This window comes from Peromyscus eremicus, chromosome 13 (genome assembly GCF_949786415.1).
Source record: "Peromyscus eremicus chromosome 13, PerEre_H2_v1, whole genome shotgun sequence".
NCBI classification, from domain to species: domain Eukaryota; kingdom Metazoa; phylum Chordata; class Mammalia; order Rodentia; family Cricetidae; genus Peromyscus; species Peromyscus eremicus.
The window spans coordinates 40,893,244-40,916,638 of NC_081429.1; the positions used below are offsets into that span (position 1 = coordinate 40,893,244).

The 23,395-nt window shown below is 38.1% G+C and overlaps 1 protein-coding gene across 3 annotated transcripts in view; it reads right to left on the reverse strand.

Annotated features, from left to right (window-relative positions):
• The window catches only part of Spag16 (sperm associated antigen 16), an 814,060-nt gene that overhangs the window by 235,401 nt on the left and 555,264 nt on the right, over window positions 1-23,395 (reverse strand). For all 3 annotated transcript variants that reach the window (XM_059277932.1, XM_059277933.1, XM_059277936.1), the window contains one exon: window positions 10,376-10,441. In XM_059277932.1, the coding sequence (XP_059133915.1) occupies window positions 10,376-10,441 (66 nt within the window). The remainder of the gene's footprint in view (window positions 1-10,375; window positions 10,442-23,395) is intronic.

A 23,395-nucleotide genomic window follows, 5' to 3' on the forward strand; every position in this document is an offset into this window, starting at 1 on the left:
TGACTAGATTACAAAGATGTCTCTGGCTCCTGTAAGGAAGAAATAATTAGCCATAAAGTGAGCATTACCCTCATCCCACCTAATGAATACTAGAAGTAGATCTGGAAGCACTCAAGGCTTCTAAGTACCCAACAGCACTTCAGAAAGGAAGTAATCAATATTTTGGGAATACAAAAATATTGATCATCCAAAGTGATCAACTTAATGAGTTTTTAAACTATTAGGTAACATCTCTATTCTAAATATGAGAAAATGGAGGCTGTTTCTAATTTGCATGTCTGGCCACCAACAGCTAGGATGACAATCTCAGCTGGAAAGAGTTCAAATTCAATAGAAAAGCAAGTACAGAGTTGGGAATAAATATGAAAATCGGACAAAATGTCCTTATTCTTAGCTTTGTGATTAATTTTGACGAATGTTATTATTTAATTTGAGCACATTGATCTTGGAATGAAAGTTACAGTTTAAAACAAGAAGTTGAAAGGGAGAATCAGAACTCCAAAAGAACTTAGTTTTTTTCAAGTGTTTTTGCGTTTTTTCTTATTAAACTTGGAAATGTAAGATTTAACTAAAATATGCTAATAGCTCTTCAACCCCATCACACAGTTACTGTGGCCATCAACTGCATAATTCTTACATTTTATACAGACATATAATACACAGAACGTATTTTCCCAAGATGATTACAACTGAGAGATTTTTTTTAACTCTGTGAAATTGTTTTCTTCTAAACAATTATCTTTCAATAAAACACTGCTCTTGCATAGATTTACATTTGAGTGGCACCTCTGCTGTTCCTCCTACTTCCTAAAACATCCCCTGATGATGGGTTATCCAACTTCAGATTTAAGAACATTCAAGTGTTTTGAAATATCAGTTAGCAAATGCTAAAATGCTTTGATCCATTTAATCAAAGTGCTCTAACTGATCTTTTCTGGAACATTTGATTCCATAGTACTATTAGTCTTGTGCTATGATGAGCTGACCAATAAAAAATATACATACTTTGAAAAGATATGGGAATTCTTCTTTTAAAGGGATACAGTAAAAATGATTAGTCATTCATTAGTTATTGATCATTCAAGCATTCCCTGTTAGAACTGCCAGGTTATAGGGTGTGTAAAGGAAAAGAACTGAATATACAATTAGGAAGGAATGAAACATGGTCTTAGACCTCATGGAATAGTAGTGGGATCATCTTGTGGAAGCTAATGAACAAACCAGGCAAAATGATGTGTATTACCCTGAAACTTTGTTTTAGGAAGGTTTATAGATAAAATAGGTATGTGATGAAGATGTGATAATGCAACTGAAATTGTGCCATTATGCTTTCTTCTCAAACTTTCTTCATCCCTGAATGAATAAATATTCTATTTGTTAACCTGTAACTCAGCTCACTTCCACTCTGCTCTAGTTCTTTCCATTACCAAATCAGGAAATGAAGCATTCCTTTTGAGGCTTGAAATAAATAGCATGTGATTGTGTTGGAGCACTTTTTGCATAAATTTACATAAGAAACTGAAGATCTCTGTACCCCCTGAAGAGTAAAAGCTAGCCACCCTTGATACTACACTTGAAATAGTCTACCAGGGATGACAATTTTAATGATGCAGGCACTTAAATTCATTAGTCTGTTGTCCTTTATCAAGGGAGGAAGCCCGTCCTTTTATAGTCTCAGAGTAATGAATGGGGAAGGCAGGGGATGTCAACACAAGAAGAACACAAGGTTTCTGTTGCAGTTGCCAGATGACAGAGGGACTTGGGATCTTGGATGACCATGTTAGCAGCGGAGTAGCAGCAAAATGTACAATTCCATAAAAATAGAAAAATCTATTCCTTTCTAGGTTGGAAAAAGGTATGGTGATTTTTATTCCCCTAATATAATCCCACAAGCACAGTGAGATTTCTATGAAAAATGTATAACTTATTTTAATAATTTCAAGTTACTCAAACATAAATAACTTAAATAATAGATGTTTTTAATGCTTCCTGGAGAAATAAAGCATTGCCTGGTAGAAAGAGGAGCAACATGTTAATGACTATTCTTAGTAACAATGTCCCTTTGCTCTTTGATTGCTGCAAATAGACATTAAGAGCAGATCCACACAGATTCTGTTAGACCTGGTTTATTTATTGCAAGGTAACCTAAGGTGTTACTCTTCCTGGCAAAAGTCTCTTTTCAAGTGGCCAATTATTATTGATTAATACAGTATTCACTGTAGTAACCCAGCAGGCGTAACCTTCAATAAATTCATTTTCTATTAATACACACCTAAGTAGAGTCACATAAATTCAGCATACTTCCCTATACACATAAAGATGATTCATGAAGTAGGTTTGCTCCATCATAATGTTTACATTTGTGAGGCACATGAGCACATGATACATCTGCTAAAACGTAATGATTTAAAAAAATCCTAAAACCTAGCTATATTAATAAAAACAGATTAAAGAATAAAATTTCACATTTTAATGAAATTCATAGCACTTAAAATACTATTTAGTTTTTACTGAAGTGGTGCTTCTGATTTATTTTTATAATTTGCATTTGTTATATTTATTCTTTGACAATTTAATTTTCTAAGAACTTGTTTATTAAGCTGTACTTTTCTATTTGTGACCTCTAAATTTTCTTTTACATTTATTGATTTATTTATTTTGTGTATGGAGGAGGTGGCAGAGTCAAAAAAATATGTTTCATGGTGCATGTGACGTAGGTGTCAGAGTACAGCTTGCAGAAGAACAGTGTTTCTTTTTACCAGTTGGACTCAGGGATTGAACTTAGAACCTCAGGCTTGATAGCCGGGACCTTTACCTACCAAGACATTACTCTGGCCCTGTCACCTCCAATTTCAATAAAAATATAATTTTGTTTTGTTTTCGTTTTTGTTTCACCAGTAAGATATCCATATATGTTGAATAAACAGTTATTTATCCCTGGAATACACTTTCAAGACAGCAAGGTTATAATCTTGGAATTGCATGGATTTTATTTATTTATGGATTTATTTTACCGTCTTTACATGACACAATGGGAAAGTAATCAGTACTCCACAATTTAATATTTCAATATTTTCTATTTCAATATATAAATTGAAAACTATTTCTAAAAAACAAAATGCTCCAATCTAAGAAGATACCTAGAATCAAGGCTAATAAAAAAGAAACTGGCTATATTGTTTGATATATTCTGAAACTGGCTAAGATTGTTCTCCTATTTTTTTTTCCCCAGCTCAGACGGAGAGGCCACCAGGTATGTCAGTGAAAAACAAACATTCTGCCGTGGAACACTCCAAGTAGCAAGTATTCTCCAATCCTAGAATAGAATGCATGAACAAGAAACTTAAACATCCCAGGAAACATTGACTAGGAAGATGGCTGAATGTGCTGACTCAGCTGATAAACGGGGCAGGCATAAAAATCAAGTAAGGTGATTACAGTCATGCCAGATCCCAAACCCAGAGTCAAATCAAGTCTGTCCCAAGTCATTCCAGCCTTTCTACCAAGACAGACAGGGAAAGTTTTAAGTATTTTCTCCAAAAGGTCATACTTGTTATACAATTAAATCTCTTCTACAGGAAGGGCAGGCTCTGTTTGCGGTGTGGCATGTTTGCTGGCAGTCACTTATTAAAGTGTGGCTTCGGTAGGTCACATTCACTGGAGAACACACAGTTAAGTGAGGAAAATTACATTAAGGGAGATAATCAAGTGTTCTTGTAATTATGCTATGAGTAAATTGGTGTGACAATTCTTTTTGCTCTAATTATATGATTCGGGGACAATGTAGGATGCATTAAGCATCATCCTTATACAGAAAGTAATCTCTTAAGAAAGCTCATGCTGTTTATCATGCATGTACTTTCTCACACCTTTAAATGAAATGCAAGACTGAACACAACCATGAGAGATGTGTGATTTTACATTGGCATTTTGATGTTTTTAGAGCATTTTTGTATTGTGAAATTATTGAACTGGGATTTTGTTGTATTAGAAGATCAGCTCATTAAAAGGCTAAATATTCTGAAGAAGGACTTTTTTTTATAAACAAAATACATAGTTTAAACATTTTTGGTACCTCTTTCAATTTAGTCATGAGGAAGCTATAAAGCATATTAAAATTTAAAATCAAAGATAGAAAATAAATGTAATCATGCCAGGACAAACATTGTCCTGTCTCTTTAATTGTTCTTTAAATTCTGACCTATAGTGACTTTCTAATACTGGCCAATCAACCAATATCTGTTGATTAGTTTCTATAACAAAAATCATGCCAAGTTCTGTGGCATTAAAATGTTAAAGTATTATACAAATAATCTAGTAATTTTATTATAACCAGGTCATACTATATAAGCAAACATTTTTGGAACCACAGAATATGCTCTGGGGATAATTTTAGGTCACCACTGTTATACCATGTAACCAATAACCTTAGCCTAAGTTGTCAGTTACCTATCTGTTAGTTGTCCATCTTTGTGATGCAGTCGAGTCCCGTGCGTGTGTTCTGGTCTTGCCGTTCCCTCCCATCATGATGTTGCCACATTGGAACCCGGCCCTGGGGCATCCTTAAGGTGTTTGTTTGTTTGTTTTTGCATGCTTCCCCCAGGTACCATTTCTCACAGTGTGCCTCCATTATTAGTCTAGTCCCAACTTTCTCCCCATTACTTGTTTTGACACTGGTTTATTTTTGATAGACAGCACTTACTAAGTAGACCCTGTTTGCTGACTGCCTCTGGTTCTTCTAAGGATAGGAGGCCCATGATGACTGGGCTCGGTATTTCCTGCTGAGCCTGAACCAGCACTGATAGCAGTACCCCGAAGATAGTAGGGGATGAGTGAAGGGTTGCTAAGCATGAACTTCCTATTGAACTTTTGTCATGAACCCTCAAGGGTGAAGTCCTTAGAAACAGAAAACAAAAAATCTTTATAGTCAAAGTAGAAATATCAGAAATCACAAAGGTTCTGAGTTTCATGTGCCTTTAAAGAAAATAACATCTATATAGAATCATCACTGTCTATAGTTAGGAGCTACTGAAGAGGTTGCGTGATATAATCTTAAATACACTTCATTTTTTGCTATATTTAGTGTGATATTTCTAAAAACAGAGCAATATAGAAGAGAAAAATAATTTTTCTATTTTCCTTTATTTTCTAGATAATTTTTGAATATCTGAGTATACAAATTCTTCCTCTGTTTGCCTTTCATAGTGTTTCATTTCTTATTAGAAATTATTTTCCTTGTAGATGATTAGGGCAAAACCTTACTTATAAAATATTTAGTTAAAATTGTATTGGATAAGCTTAAAAGATATTTAATTTTTTGAGTATATAGGAGCACTGAAATTATTAAAATATTATGTAAAATAAAAATAACATATTACATAGAACTATGTTTTCTAGTCTATTGTTTTTCAATTTTGCTAGATGGACAGGATATGATGCACTGTTTTTCAGCACACAAAAAATTTTGACTTATGTATCGTGTAGGTGCAGAAATGAATACAAACTGACATCAAATATCAATATTATTGGTCCAGTTAAATATTGACTGACATCAAGCTAGAGTGCTAAAGAAGCAAACAAAATGGAAATGTTTGTGGTGTATCAATAGAGTCTCACGTCATTGTCCTTCTCTGGATCAACGGTTGCATTGACCTAACTATTTTGCATTTTTATATGAAATGACCAGATATCAAAACTACATAAATCTTGTTTCTACTTGAGTCTGTTAGAACACACACACATGCACAAACATCACACACACACACACACACACACACACACACACACACACACACACGAAACAAGAAATTCTTTTTGTTTTGGTTAAAATCAAGTGAGGATAATTATTTTAGGTAGGCAAGTGTTTATCGTTGATTTTAAAGAAAGGTCAATGAGGCCAGGTGGTGGTACACGCCTTTAATCCCAGCACTTGGCAGGCAGAGGCAAGTGGATCTCTGTGGGTTGGATGCCAGCCTGGGCTACAGACACCCAAACTACATGGAGAAACCCTGTCTTGAAAAAGCAAAAAAAAAAAAAAAAAAAAAAAAAAAAAAAAAAAAAAAAAAAAAAGGATAATGAAATTAATGCTTATATGACCATATAGAGGCCACTAAGAAAAATGCCTAACCTTTTTCAGATCCCACTCAAACTCTTCTTTTAAAAAGATTGGTGTGTCTGTACATGTACACATACAAGTATGTGTGTATGTATGTATGTATGTGTGTGTGTGTGTATGTATGTATGTATGTATGTATGTATATGTGAGCTGAATGTCCACAGAAGCCAGCTGAGGACACCAAAACCAAATCCCCTACAGCTATAGCTACAGCCAGCGTGAGCTCCAGATGTGGTGCTGGGGACTAAACTTGTGTCCCCTGCCTGCGTTAAGTAAGTAAGGTTCTTTACCACGAGCTTTCACTCGAAAAACTAAAGTCTTTACTAACTAATAATTACAGGACATATTCTAATATAAAAGAGACAAAATACTCCTATTGAACATATCCATTTTAATAGTTGCATAATTAATTTAGAATAATTTTAGTATTAGTATTTTGTTAAAGTGAAAACTATATATTGTGGCTTTATATTTACGTTATTTATAATAAGCTGAATAAGTATGTTTTTATGTTTTGTGTAGCAAAGTCAGAATCCAAAAGGTACTAGGGTACAGGCATAACTGCAACTGAGAACTGCCCATGCTTCAAAGACATAGGCCACTATAGTTTCAGAGAAGTCATGGAGATCTGGGAAAACCAGTTCAAAAAAGACACAAAATTGAAAGTGTAGGGAATTCAAAAATAATTTAAGTACAGCGATGAGTAGATAGTTCAGCCCATAAAATGCTTGCAGTACAAGTATGAGGAAATTTATTCAATCCCTCGTATCCATGGAAAATACTGAGTGTGGCGGCACCAGTTTTAATCCCACCACTGGGCAGGTACAGACAAGAGGATCCCTGGGGCTTGCAGGGTTGGCATAATTGATGAAACTCAGGTCCAGGTGTGAGGTTTTTTTCTTCTTCTCCTTTTTTTCTTTTTCAAAAAACAAGGTAGAGGGCTGCTGTGGAATGACATTATACGTTAACCGCTTGCCTCCATACGAATGCATACACACACACACACACACACACACACACACACACACACACAATAAAGGGTTGTGGATTTTGAATAATATGTTTTAACAAACATATAAATGCTTCTTAAGGAAAATCTAGAAGGGAATGACAAGAAAATAATATTTAGAGAACAATGCCATAATTTTTAGTTGAATTGTACAAAGGCAATTCACAAAAAGTACACCAGCTCTTGAAAACAGACAAAAAGCACACAAATCCACATGTAGATGTATTGTAGAAACTCAAATAGTATATATTAAAGATATCACAACATATAAGGGAGAAAAATCAAACATTTTCTGTAAATGATGAGTTTGTTCTATGGAGAATAGTCTCCTTTGCAACAACAGGGTCAGGAGAAAAAAAAATGAACACTGAAATGTAAAGGAAATAATGGAATTATCTGATATGCAAAGACTCAGAATTTTGCATTCTCTCTGAAAGAATTACCAGAGAACATTCTTCAGCAAAGAGGTAATGTTACCCTGAAGGAAAGGGGAGAGGCCAACTGTAGTCAAAGAACGAAGAACATGCATTGCTATATCTAATAAACACCAACTGTTTGCAGGGTCAATTTCTAGGAATGACTAAATTGCAAACAAAAGTGACCAGAGAAGTAGAAAGAAGCTGACGGGCACGTTGAGTGCCTGAAGGAATTCCATCCCAGTCCATCTGGGCTGATTCCACAGTAAACAGATGCCAGGGGAGACATGCAAATGGACCTCCATTCTCAGTTTCCTTCTGCAGATGATTTATCCACACAAGTCAGTGTGCTCCATAATTGCTGTTTCTAATCTTTTGTTACATTATATTTTCTGCCTTTTTTTTTTTTTTTCAGAAATAACCACTTCCTTCCTTTCTGATGTTCTGGTCTTGCTTTGTAAGAAGGACTTAGGAAGAAAATCAAAGCATTTTCATGTTTCCTTCAAACATTTCATTACAGAATGCTTTAAGAATAGATTTCAAATAAACATCTACTTCCCCGAGAGAAATCAGTCACAAATGAAGACATTAGAACTTTCATAAACAATGACATAAAATTCAACTCCCATAGTTTTTAGGGCCATATGCAAATTGCTTCTGCAAATATTTTCAAGACTGTTGGCACTGACTTTTATACTTGTGACTCTGCTTACTAATATCAAACTGTATTATTTTCCTGAGCCTGTGCTTGCATATACAGTCAAATTTACAGTCAATTTTAGCTACTAATGTAACATCATTGCTTTCTCTAGAGTCATCAAGCAATTAGCAAGGCTAATACAAAATTAAAATCTGTTTGTTGTGTGTATATATAGTGTATAACATGACTGTTATCACTGCCTTGACGGATGCTTGCCTGAGTGTTAACACTGTCACAATGGCTTTTGCGCTCTGTACTCACTCTGATACCCTAACCTCCTGACATTCCTTGGCACGTGTGTTACACATGATGCATTTTTCAAACAATTAACACTGTTGACCATAACTTTCACCTAAGGATGAGAGCCATCGTAACAAAACACTATTTCTTAATACTTAATAAATTCTTTTAGAAGAGCTAATTAGTGGGAGTTTCCAGAAAGTCTTTGAGATGCTTGTGTGGAAAAGTGATAAAGCCATCTTTCCTTCTCCTATGAGCAAGCAGCGGGTGTAAGCAGAAACATGTTGCTCACTTTGACTTTGGACCTGGACTTCATATTATCTGGCCCTTTGAAGTACATACAATTAATGTGTATCTGCTTTGATGGCCAATTCAGTAAATCTAATTTTGGAATTTCCATATTTATTTATTTTACTGTTCATAATGTTGAATGGTGTGTCTTTTTCACCATGATATTACTCACCAAAATAAAATGCCAGGCTTATGAAATATAAAATTACTTCATTTCAGCTTCCATTTAATTTTCCTTGAGCATGAGAAGGCTTAATAAAAGTTTTAGCATAAATATCCTATATCATGTGGCTCATGGTGTTTAACTATCTTTATATTCCGTTAGAAATAAAATTTTACTTGGTATCTAGGACCAATCCATAATATAATATTTTTCAACTAATTGGCTCACTACAGTCAATTAAATGGAATGTTTCTTACAGAGACAAATCTGTAACAATCTAATTGTGGTAGTGCCCATCGTTAAAACTCTTGGGAGTGGCAGGCACAGCCATACAATTTCAGTTAGAGCACTCAACATTCCCTCAGAAGATATAATTTTTAGTGAGTATTTTTTCCTTCTTTCTTAAAGCATAATAAGAGCAGGGCAGTAACAGAATTTTGACTATGCTGTCATTTTGAAGTTCAGAGTGAGCGATCTATCAGATTTCCTTTCCAGCTAATTGGAAAAGAGGAGGAATCTAGAATTAGGACTTTTTACTCTACTGGGAACTTAGAGATGAATTAAGATGTTAGATATAATTAAATCACGGAGCTTGAGGAACTTGAGAGGCCATCTATCTAGTCAAACTGCTTTCATCTGAGAAGGCACAAACGTAAATCATGCTCCTATGGTTATTATCTGAACCCCTTTAAAGACATCGTCAATTAGCTTAGCAATTCAAAGCCATGCTGAACCATCCTTCTATCGGAATACATCTAGCCACAAATAAAATGTCCTTCTTACCTACTTATATGTAGTAAACTGAAGAAAAGCTGTTATTTCTCCAATGTTATTTTCTACATTTCAATTCTGCCGCTTTTATTTTCATTTAAGATTTTGCATTTAAGGATGAATCCTTCAGACGTGGTGACACGTACTGAGGGAAGAGGAATATGTACGTGTCTGAGGTCAGTCTGGTCTTCAATATTAGTGCAAAGACAGCTCAAGCTGCATAGCAGCACTTCGATTCTAAGAGCCGAGGCAATCTAGGCTGTTCATCTGATACATGCAAGACCCTGAGTCCAGTCCCCAGAACTGCAGAGTTGATGCCCCACCTCTCTCATTTACCTTCTGAAGCTTATGCTGGACAAAAGGTGCTGAGTGAGAATGGTGATACACTAAAGGTGTACACTAAAGCCTTCCTCCTCTCTCTTGCTACAGCTGTGTGTGTGTGTGTGTGTGTGTGTGTGTGTGTGTGTGTGTGTGTGTGTGTGTGTGTTTGTAAGCTACAAAGTTCTGCACACATCTTCCCTTTCTACACATTTCCCTATTGTTTACAATTAATTCCTCATTTATTGTCCTCAGCTTATTACATTTTCATTTTTCCTTGGAAACAACTTTCATTAAAGTTAACTTTGACATATGAAGAGTTGTATGGATTTATTGAGAGAACTGAACTCACCCTAGACGTGAAGGTGGCATCGTTGATGGAATGCATGTGACCATACAGAGACTGCTCACATTTACCCTAGGAGATGAAGTAGAGATGATTTTATTTAAGTAATGTTTAGCTCATGATACAAAGATGCATTCTCACATTGGAAAAGAAAATAATAGGTGTTCCATCAGGTACTATTCGGAACAATCAAGGCAGGGCTTGCTGGAGGTTTCACAGTGTGGCTCTTTGTGCTGGATGTCTACTCTTGCTGTTTTGGACCATGGGCCTGTTAGGGAACTCTACCTGTGGCTCCAGTGGTGATCTCTTTAACAGTATAGCATCCCCACTATCACTGAGGTTGGCCGGGGATGCGGATCTGTCTTTTTTTCTTTTAAAATAATAAGGCTGGAATAAGACCTCACATTTCAAAGCTGAGTTTTAATATTATTATTACATGTATTAAATACTATAGAACATGTGTGATGGTATTTCACACAATAAGAATTTATCTATTTTGTGACAGACAGGCAGACATCCACCTACTCGCCTTATCTCTTCTGAAGTGTAGTTAAAATTAAGTATGAAAATCTCCAAGTTTCAGTTTAAATGTTTTCAGAAAAGATGGACCCATAACACACCGCAGTGGGGAAGCTGCATGTGGAGACTTTCATCTTGAAACTGATGTTCAAAGGGGAGTTTTGACTATAATTGAAAAATAACATCTTTAGACACAGGGAAGATTACAACCGGACGATTGTTTGGAGATTCTTGTTGTGAACTTTGAAATTCAGATTTCATTGAATAATTTATTCAACAAGCAGTTTCTGAATAACCAATATTGTTTGGCACAATTCTATGTGCCTGCTACCTATGTTACAAAAGGAAACGTACTGTCACGCTCCTGGACCATAAGTGAGAGGAGACAGCTATTTCATTTAAAATGCAAAGAGTGTGTTAGTGGATGATAAGAAAGCATCCAACCAGGTAAAAGATAACATTAGTTTGGGACTGAGACATATTGGGGCTCAGAAAATGATAGCAATGTGTGCCACTTTAGCATCCTGAGGTGGAGACAGGGTCTCAGAATCCAGATAGCTCTGTTTTCCTATTTTCCCTTCCTTCCTCCTCCTCCAAGGGCCAGAGGTTCCCTCTCTGAAGCTCCTTTATCTGACTGAAGAAGGTCTCCCAAAAGTAATGCCATCATCCTTAGACCTTCTCCCAAATCTCATTATCCAAGGGAGCTGGAGTAACAGGAAGGAAGGCGAGTGACATCATATCAAGGAAGCTCCTCTTCTATGCTCTTCTCTGCTTTCCAGCTCCAGAACTACTTGTCACCTCCTGTCTTTCCCTTGGGCCCAATCAATTCCCCTAAAAGCCATGGCCACTCTTCAAAAATTGTTCCAGCCCCTACTTTCTTCTTTCCTCCAAAGAAGGTATTTAACTCCAGCCAGTGGTCCCTTCTTTGAGCTTCCCGCACAAATGGACAGGTTAATAACTTTGTATGTGTTTTCTCCTGTTAAAGTGTCTGTACTGGTTCAGTTTAGCAAACATTCATTGGGCACAAGGGAAAATTCCCTTATTGCTATAAGGAGCAACTGGCAAACATGTGATTAAGCAGAGTGACACCTTTGGTCTTAGCTAAAAGTAAAGTCTAAATAAAACCCAAAGTTAGTAGTGGAGTCAGAGTAGACCTCTGCTTTGGCCAATGCTCCTCGTACAATGAAAAGCTAGAGGAAAGATTTCCAGGTGTGGAGAATGCAGGCATGTTTCTGGAAGAACAAGGAAGGTCAGAGGAGCTGGCTGGGGACTGATAAGAGGGGCAGTTAGGTCTATTGTCACTCACTACCTTGAAGTCTTAAAAGACCGAACGAGAAAAGCTACAAAATAAGATGAAAGGCAGATTCTCCAGTGTTACTGAAATGCTATCGGTCATTTTTTGCACTTTCCTAAACTAAGCAATCTTGGTAGCCCTTTGTCATTAGGCTGCATTTAGGATTCATGGCTGCCGTTATGCTCAGCAATTTAAATTTCCAGTGTCTCTTTACAGAATCGATGCATGCTACTAATCTACGTTCATGGGATTCAGAATTTTCTCCACAGAAGTTTGGAGTTCATAAAAGAGCAAGTTCACAGTCTCTGAGGATCTGCTCCCCTTCCCTTGTTATTCTGATCCAGTTTCTTAATGCTGTTGCCCTTTAAAGCAATTATGCCAAGGACCACAAACAATCTCAATTCCCAAAGTCAAAATAAATTACTCACAAAGCCAAACAGGTCGAGTATGAGATTTTAATAATCACTACTACATTTATTTATAGACACTTTGACTCCATTTTCTTTGAGAATGACTATAGGGTAATACAATATTATACTTGCATAATGAATGTTAAACATTCTTACAACGTTTTAAGTTGTAAGGTTTATCTTCAAACCTTTTTTTTTTTTTTTGCAGAGATAAAGTTTTGCATTTTGTCTGCTTCCAACTTGAGACTCTCTAAATTATTTGATTAATAGGTAGGGAAAATGTGGTTTCTGGATTCAAATCCTGAGTGCCAAGTTTTAATTCAAAGGAGAGTCTCTGAGGCTCTCTTGAACAGCCCTGGAAGTACCAGTTACAATGGAAATGCTGACTGACCACGTTTGTGCTGCTGTAACAAAACCTGACTCGAAGATAAATGTTTCATGAATTAAGAAAAGTTTTAAAAAAAAATTTCTATTGAGCTTTGTTCCCAAGATAAAAGTGAATCTACTCTTTTTGAGGTAGAGAGAATATATGGGATACTAATAGTCTAGTCTGCAAACAGCCTCAATCAAAAGCAATATCCAAAATAGTACATTGAAATGTGGAATAACTTCTCTGAAGATTTCTTGTCAAAATTGTTTTTGTTCAAAGGAAATGAAAAAAGAAGAAGACTTTCTTTTATTATTAAGAAATTATTATTCATTTTACATACCAACCACGGATCTCCCTCTCCTCCCACGCCCCCCCCCCCAGCTTCTTTCCCAGCCCACCCCCATGCCCTCCTCCAAAAGGGTAAGGCCTCCCATGGGGAGTCAGCAAAGCCTGGTACATTCAGTTGAGGCAGGTCCAAGCCGCTTTCCCTGCATCAAGGCTGTGCAAGGTGTTCCATCATAGGTAATGGGCTCCAAAAAGCCAGTCCACACACCAGTGTTAGATCCTATTACCACCATCAGTGGCCCCTTAAACAGAGGAAGCTATACAATTGTCTTGCTTATGTAAAGGGCCTAGTCCAGCCCCATGCAGGCTTCACAGCTATTGATTGAAAGTTCATGAGTTTCCACTAGCTTGGTTCGATTGTATCTCTAAGTTCCCCATCATGATCTTGATGCCCGTTGCTCATAGAATCCCTCTTCCCTCTCTTCAAGTGGACTTCTGGAGCTCAGCCTGGTGCTTGGCTGTGGATCTCTGCATCTGTTCCCATCAATTACTGAATAAAGGCTCTATGATGACAGTTAGGGTAGTCACCCATCTGAATACCAGGGCAGGCCAGCTCAGGCACCCTGTTCACTATTGCTAGTAGTCTAAGCTGGGGTCATCCTTGTGGGTTCCTGGAAACTTCCCTAGCACCAGGTTTCTCCCTATCCCCATGATGTCTCCCTCTATCAAGACATCTCTTTCATTGCTCTCTCACTTTGTCCCTGTTTCAACTTGACCATCCCATTTCCTTATTGCCCACCATCCTTACCTCCAGTTTACTCAGAAGATCTCATCTATTTCCCCTCCCCAGGGTGATCCTTGAGTCCCTCTTAGGTTCCTTCTTTGGAGCTGTGGGTTATAGTCTGGTTATCTTTTGCTTCACATCTAGTATCCACTTATGAGTGAGCACATACCATGTTTGTCTTTCTGAGTCTGGGTTACCTCACTCAGGATGATATTTTTCCAGTTTTTTTGTTTTGTTTTGTTTTTTGCCTGTAATTTTCATGATGTCATTTTTTTTTACTGCTGAGTAGTACTCCATTGTGTATATGTACCACATTTTCTTTATACATTCTTCGTTTGAGGGGCATCTAGGTTGTTTCTAGGCTCTGGCTGTTAGGAATAATGCTTCTATGAACATAGTTGAGCATGTGTCCTTGTGGTATTTGAGCATTCCTCAGGTATATGCCCAAGAGTAGTAGGCCTCAGTCTTGAGGTCTTGAGGTAGATTGATTCTCAATTTTCTGAGAAACCATCATACTGATTTCCAAAGTGGCTGTCCAAGTTTGTACTCCCACCAACAGTGGAAGAGTGTTCCGCCTACTCCACATCCTCTCCAACATAAATTATCATCAGTATTTTTGATCTTAGCCATTCTGACAAGGTGTAAGATGGTATCTCAGAGTTGTTCTTATTTGCATTTCCCCGATGACAAAGGATGTTGAACAATTCCTTAAACATCTTTAGGTCATTTAAGATTCTTCTGCTGAAATTTCTGTTTAGCTCTGTAGCCCATTTTTTAATTGGATTGTTTGGTACTTTGATGTCTAGTTTCTTGAGTTCTTTATATATTATGGAGATCAGCCCTCTGTCAGATGTGGAGTTGGTGAAGATCTTTTCCCATTTTGTAGGCTGTCGTTTTGTCTTATTGGCTGTGTCCTTTAAGGCCTTACAGAAGCTTCTCAGTTTTAGGAAGTCCCATTTATTAATTGTTGCTCTCAGTGTCTATGCTACTGGTGTTATATTTAAGATGTGGTCTCCTGTGCCAATGTGTTCAGGGCTACTTTCTACTTTCTCTTCTATCAGGTTCGGTGTAACTGGATTTATGTTGAGGTCTTTGATCTACTTGGACTCGAGTTTTGTGCATGGTGATAGATATGGATCTATTTACAATCTTCTACATGTTGACATCCAGTTATGCCCGCACCATTTGTTGAAGATGCTTTCTTTTTTCCATTGTACAGTCTTGGCTTCTTTGTCAAAAATCAGGTGTTCATAGGTGTGAGGATTAGTGTCAGGGTCTTCAATCAATTCCATTTGTCCACATGTGGGATTTTATGCCAATAACAAGCTGTTTTGTTACTATAGCTCTATAGTAGAACTTGAGGTCAGGCAGGGATAGTGCTGCCTCCAGAGGTTGCTTTATTGTACAGGATTGTAGAGGAAGACTTTTTAAAACTATCACATGACCTAGGCACACTGTTGGGCATTTAATTCTCTTACACAGAGAAGCTCTGTGAGAGTTAGTTTCTGTCAGAGGCCCTAAGATAGGGATGCCTGGTCCTTGATTTCTGGACCTTGATTTCTGACACACAATAGCTGTCTGGCCTTAAACAAATATCTTCACTTCACTGGGCCTTACTCTCCTGAGTGCAATGAAGTAACAGTACTTACCCTTTAGTTCTGTTGGTACTCTTAGATGAGCTAAAGATGAACTGAAATGTTGTGTGTGTTTCCTGCCACAAAGAGCTTAACAAATATTTGCACTTGCAATGGAGAGATGGCCCTAGGGTGAGAGCACTTCCTACTCCTGCAGAAAACCTGAATTTGATTCCCAATACCTATACTGGAAGGTTCACAACTCTTAGAACTTCAATTCCAGGGATCCAATGCCCTCTTCTGGCCTCCAAAGCACCTGTACTTATGTGGTCCACATTTTAAAAATCAGGTAATTATATGCAGTCTTATTTAGGGTTTCTGTTGCTCTGATAAAACCATAACCAGAAGCAACATGTGGAAGAAATGTTTCTTTCTGCTTCCAGCTATCAGGTGACATCCATCACTGAGGAAAATTCGGAGGAGGAACTCAAGGCAGAAACTGATATGGAGGAGTGCTGCTTACTAGCTTGCGCTTCATGACTTCCCCAGCCTGCTTTTTTATACTATCAGGCCCATCAGCCCTGGGGTGGCACTGCCCACAGTGAGTTGGGCCCTCTCACATCAATCATTGGTGAAGAAAATGCACACCCAGACTTGCCCACAATCCAATCTTATGGAGGTATCTTTTCAATTGGGAGTCTCTCTTCCAGGTGAGCCTATTTTGAGTTAAGTTGAAATAAACAGAATATGTACATGCCAGAGACATATGACCACTAAAATACTGATGGCTTCCAGATGGACATCTTCAGCCTTATCTCTGTTGAGATCCTTAAAAAGGTCATCTGCGTGGTTTAAACTACGCTGTCTGGTTTTCTCCCCTTGGGCCACTGTCCTGCTCTATGACCTGGTCCAAACTAACAGTATCACCTGGGACCCCTCTCGCCAAAAGAAAAATACCTTCAGGATTCAGAGAGTACCAGAAGACTGAGATGGATAAATGACCACTTCTGTTCCCTACAGCTCAGCTACTCTTCTTTCAGTGGTCCAAATTCCATTTTTCTGTTATATCTCCTGTGGCCAAAGTACATACTGCATCATGTAATGTCCTCCTTCTCCTAGTGATAGAGATGGATTCTCATTGTTGAATGTTCTGAACCCTGTCCACTGCTCTGGCGACATCTGTTACCACTGGTGACCAATCTGGTAGAGCACTTCAGATGTAATATGCAAAAGGAGGCTTTCTGTATACTGGTTCTCTTACTCTTAGCAAATCATCCCTTCATAATGAATACATGTGGCATCACCAACTGCAGCACAGAAGACAACCACAAGCTGTACATGTGACAGTCTACATCCTCTCCCACCTTCATCCCCACCTGCCATGCAGTATCTCTCTATTTTCACTTCTGTCTCACTCCACCATTGCTTCCTTGGTAGGGGATAGCATCCTTTGTGTTTCCTCATTACTCTCTTTTTTTTCACTCCTACCCCCACATGCCACGCATTCTTCTCACAAGCAGTGTGGAATCAGGAAGGTGTGAATCAGATAAGGCAATTCCCCTATGTCTAACCACCCTAAAAATGACCATGACATAAAAACAAATGCCAAGCTCTTTCCTAACCTCTGGATTATCCAGTCATTGGCTCCTGACTTTCCAACCTGATCACATACTTTACGGTTCTTCTCTTTCATTAGCAGTCCTTCAATATTTTCCATGCTTCATTGGATGAGCTTTCCAAACATAGTACTGGCACAGCAGGTTAAAGAATGATGGAATAATAACAGTGGTGGGCCTCTGGAGAGGCTTACTTGCATCTCACCTGAAGCATGTGTCCAGAACTCACCAGCCCAGAGGCCTTCCCCTTCTCTGCTGGAGCCAGTTTGCACTTCAGAGCAAAGCTTTCTTTAGTATCCTGTCACCTGCTCAAAGTCCTTGTATTTACCTCCCCTACCTCTCTTTCTCTTTTCTCTCTCTCAATCTCTCTCCTTCTCAACCCTCCCCTTCTCTCTCTTAATCTCCCTCCTCCCCACCCCTCCCTTCCTCCCTTTTTCATCCCCCTGCTTCCCACTTCTCCCCTCCTCTCTCTCAGTCTCCCTGGTCTCTTCTCCTTCTTTCTCATCCTCCATTGCTCCTCTTCCCACTTTCTCTTCCCCTCCCCCTCTATCTCTTTTTTCCTTTCTCTCTTGCTCTCTTTGGTTTATTGCCTTGTTTAAAAAAAAAAAGTCTCACGAATACACTGACTAATTAAGTTCATGATGATGGTATTATTCTTGGTGTAAAACAAAACTCTATGATGTCTGGGCCATACACTATGACCTCAAGACCTCCTCACTGGTCTAACATATGAATGGAGAGGGCAAAAATAATCAATCCACAAAACTTCACAAACAAGATAACAGACCTTCAATTTGGGGGGCTAAAAAATACACTGATAAAAGAAGAAAGCACAGAGGCCAAGTACTATATGGTGGCTGTCCTAGGGTAGAGGGGGCTGATGTGGGATGACTTTGGTTCAGAAGTTTGAGGAGAGTAAGCCGAGGCAACAGAATAAGATCCTGAGCAAAGGAAAGGAGAGAGAAGGAATCTGATGAAACTAATCACAAATTTTTAGGTGGAGAAGAAACAGCCTTTCCAGTTCAATATCCTCGCAGAGGAGAAAGCTCCCGGGCTATTGGCAGGGATGGCTGAGACCACTGTAAACCCTGGGCAGTTGTTCCGCAAGCTCTACTGCCGATCACAAGTGAGTAGTGTCCTGAAAACATGAAACTGTCTTCCCCGCTTTGTCTCGTAGTTCTATTGTGCTCCAGTCTTCACCGTTTCTCTGTTTCCAGTTTTTTCATCTAAACATGTATGTGTCTTCATGTTTACTCTACTTTCAACTCAAACTTTATTCCAAACTTTATTTCAACTCAAACTCATCTTTATTCCACTTTCGACTTGGTGATATTCCTGACCTCCCTCTTACAGCCTTCCCTCATATTAGCAGAAAGCTTTTCATGACATTCATCTTGTCTCCTTGGGCACAGCATCAAGGGCAAGCATGTCCATGCAATTAAGCTATTTCTTGCCCATTGTAAAAATAAGTCCCACATACAGCACATAGTCCTTTAGCCAATTTCTCCATTCGTAGATTATAGATTTAGGAAGTGGATGATGGGGGAACATAAAACAAAAAGAGTCTGCATTTCTGACTAACCATGAGAGACAAACCATCAATTGGGATCATCATCCTAGTAGATAGTGGGACAATGAGAAGCAAGTTTCTACTGTGTCAAGTCCTGAAATTTCAAGGACCAACTCCTTTCACTAGTGTCAACAGTGACATGGGTATGCAACATGCAGATCACCTTCCTATATCTCATCATTAAGTACAAAGACTCACAGTTAGTTCCAGCTGTCACTAAAACCTCACAAGAGAAGTGTATCTTCTTCACTGTGTATACTCTTCCCAAAACTTAAGAGAGTTTTGTAGAATTTGATAAACAGATGCTCAGTCAAGAAGTAAGCAACTGACATGGAGATCATGTCAATGAAAACTGAAAAACAGCAACAAAAACAAAACACCCTCCCTGCTATTTCCTGTCACCATTATCAGTCATGACATGGGATGGATACATAGTCTGCATCCCCCACCTTTGCTGCAAGATGGTTCAAGCCCAAGATGGATGCTGCCATCATTTCTTAACACTTATTTTTTTTTGCATTAAATACTGATTTTAATTCAGAATAACTGCCATAATGAAGTGAATGACATTATACATTACTTTTCTCTCTTTTAAAAAACATTTTTAATTAAAATATAATTGTAGTCAGGTGTTTCTCTTCCACCTGCTAGTTCCCAAATAACCACTCAGAGGCTTCATATTACTTATAAGTGCTCAGCCAATAGCTCAGCCTTGTTACTAGCTGACTCTTAACACTTTAAATAACTGTAGGGCAGTGGTGACTGCAGCTGGAAGAGAAGTTGTATGTTTCCTATTTATTATGACTCCCAAGTATTGTGCTAAGAGCACAACTCTGTGAGATGGGTATGATTATAGGTTTCACTTGAGAGACAAGCAAACAGGTACTGAACCCATGCCAGCACATTGAAGAGAGCCAGAAGCAAGGCTGGAAAATCTTTTTGTCTAGTTCCAAAGTCACACCTTTGTGCACAGGAAGATGAAGTGACCAGTGAAGAGATAACAGGGATACCCACTTCTACAATCCTCACCTTTCTAGCCTTTAGTTATGGGAGCAATACCCCCAGCGGTCCCTTTTCTGTTCAGCAGGCATCTGCAGAACACATGATGGTGGCCGTGAGGTCCTCTTAGGTATTGATATGAGTGAGAGATAAAAGCAGAGATGCCCCACCTCCCACCTATGAAGAACAGAGAACAGAAGCTGTATGCAGACATCATGATGTTCAAAGGTAGTCACAACACAACTTACCCTTTACCTGGCAAAACTGTGTAGTAAGATTGTCTCTTCAAAATGTAAAAAAGCCTTGCTACTGTTAATAGCACCATATGAACAACTGAGAAGACTATAATAATAACAATTCATTAAAGGTCTAACTCAAGATAAAAACAAATAAAAAGGAGGGACTTGAGATGTAGGGTAACTGGTATAGACCTTATGTGGCATACAAAAAGCCCTGGAGTGGATCATCAGCACCACAGGAAACTGTGTGTGGTGGCCTTAAACCTGTGATCTCAGCACTCGGGGGACAGACAGATGATGGTAGGTTCAGAAGGCTCAAAAGTTCAAGGTCATGCTTAGCTATAGAGGGAGGAGGAGGCCAACATGAGATATCCGAGCCCCTCTCTCAAAACAAACAAACAACCCCAAACTTATAAATATTTTGAAAAATAGGCCTATGATAAAATCATAAAATAACCACTTATCACCAAAATTATGACAAAGTTAAGTGGTCATATATTTCCTTTTATAGTATAATAATACTTATTTAGCCAAGAAATCTGACAGCATTTTGAAAAAAAAAAAGACTTTAAAATAGAAAATAAGTTTATTTTAATTAACTCCCAAATCTATATATTATTAGAAGATTTTTTTCTAGTTTTAAATATGTGCCCTGTCATGCAGTACCTGAGGAGTTCTGAAGAAGATGTTATTTCTCCTTGAACTGGAGTTACAGGCAGTTATGAGCATCCTGACATGAGTGTTGGGAACTGAATGTGGGTCCTATGGAAGAGCAGTATGCACTCCTCGTGCAGAGACATCTCTCCAGCTCCCAAACTATATTATAACATGGCTTTTTGATGTTCTAGTGATTTTTATCTAATGGGGATGAAATGTGTAAATCTTTAAAATATATGCATTTAATTTTGTGTATGTGTGGGTACATGCCCTGGAGTGCTGGTGTCCATGAAAGCCAGAGGTTTCAGATCCCTCTGGAGGTCCTTTTACAGGCTGTTGTGAGCTGCTTGACAGTTAATGCTAGGAAACAAATTTAGATCTTCAGCAAGATCGGTCCATGTTCTTAATGACTGAGTGATCTCCCCAGCCACCAAAATGTACAAATCTTAAGAATGTAGTTTAATGACATTTATTTATGTGTATACCTGAATAATATATTCAGATTAGGAGCTGTAATATCGCCATCCCTCTACAAATCTCAGCATACACTTTTCAGTAAAAACAAGAACAAAATACTAAAGTGTTTTTATTTTCTATTAAAATGTGAGAAATGAAATGGAATGTGGCTATAAAATCAATATTAAGAAAAATTACTTAACGAAGTTACTTTTTCATCTCAGGTTAACTTCAGAGGCAATCACTGAAAATCATGTCTACTGCATAGCTTAGGAACTAGTCTATACCCCTACAATCACTTCCCCTCTCTGTCTTGTATGCCTACCTCAGTTATGTTGTAAAAGAACCACACAGCTTGCGAGTTTTGAGGGTTAGGATAGAGTGGTGGCAAAGAATTGCAGTAGCGGATTGAAACTGCAAAATTATTAATATATGTTATTTGTGTAAGCCCTTTGCCAGACACTTTATGTATAATAATTCTTACTTCCTACCATATGAAATGGTATTTTAAATCCTCTTGTAGTTGGAGAGATTTGTATAAAATGGTCCACTTAATGTCTACACAAGTAAAATATTTAGCATTTGTAGATTAATTTGTGTTTTTCTACTGTGTAGTCAACTTATTAATTTTATGTGAACACTGAGAGATTTAAAAGTCACCATTCTTCTAAGAAGAGACACCTTGTTCCATATCCATAGTGACAAGTCCAGAGCTGGCTGTAAAGTCAATCAGTTAGCAACACTTCCACAGCCCTGCTTGCAAGTAAGCGATCAGCACTGGTTTTAAAACTATCTAATTCATCAATGACAGCAAACTTCAGTGAACACTCTCCCAAAAGCCAAACAGCAAGAAGCTCCTGATTTCAGCCAATGGGACAGAGATTTACTGCGGTGAACCCATCCCTAAGGCTGTTTTAGCTGATTAAAAGCACTGTCCAACACTGACAGTTTCTCTGTTCTGTCCTCAGTTCACACCTGCCTCAGTAACTAATAAAGTCATCACAGGAAGTGAATATTAGGTCAGTAAATGGGTTTTGCTCCAAAGACGCAGCTCTGAGCCATATAAGCTGCCCACACCTAACTCTTCTGTGGAACCAGCCTTTCAAGACATTGTGTGTAGTCTTTATTTTTTGATATAGTTACAGCTATGTTGGTTTGCTATAAAAAAAGCACTGTAGCCAGGGTGGCTTACGCAACAGATGTGCAGTTCCTCATGGATTTTGATGACAAAGGGCCAGGATCAAGGCACGAGCAAGTCTGGTTTCATTAGGAAGCTTTTCCTGGTCTGTGCACAGCTGTGGTCTTCCTATATACCCACACAGTCTTTCCTCGGTGTGTGTCTGAATCCTAACCTCTTTCTATTAGAAAATCAGTCACAATGGGCAATATTCACTCTAATGAACACATGCAACCCTTGTTATCTTCTTAAGGACCTTAAACCCTTCTGAGATACTGAGAACTGGACATCAGTATGTAGGTTTGGAAACACACTATTCAACCTGCAACAAAAATCTAGCTATCTCTACTTTGCATTAGCTCGTTGCAAAAAATTAAACTATGATATGATCTGGTTAGAAGTAGAGATTGTGTATATTACATAAATGAAATTTGGCTCATGTGCAAGAATTTTCAAAATGGAAAGTTGTGTGTTTTGTGACACATTTGAGTATATGCTGAAATATAATTGATTATTCATGCATAAAACGCAGCTGTCAAGAGCAGGTCCCTAGTGAAGTTGCTTGGATTTGGTTTGGGGGCAGCAGCTAATTTTGTCATTAGAAGACTGTGACTCTCAGTTTTCTCATCTGTAATACAGGATTTCTAGTGTTTATAATGTCATTTTGAAGATTTAAAAATACGGCAAAGATCTTATCCTGCTGCCTGGAACACAGCAAATTTCAATGAGTATTCATTATTACAGGGTCAAGGTATGCATACACCAAGCTATATGATGGCCAGGATGAAAACTATTATCTTCATTCACAACCATAGCCACAAACTGGCTTTTGATGGTATTGAATGAATATTTTTAAATTCATAAGCATGCAGAGGCTGATTCTAAGAAGTTTGTTTCATTTGGTAAGATGCTCTTTATTAACTTTTCTTTCTTCACTCTATGACTGCTGATGTTTCCAGGCAACCCAGGGAAAAAAGGGTTAATTTCTCAGCATCTCTGATTTCATGACAGAAATCTATGGAGAAGAACTCTAAGCAATGGACCTTTCACACTGGAATTTCACACTCATTTATCAG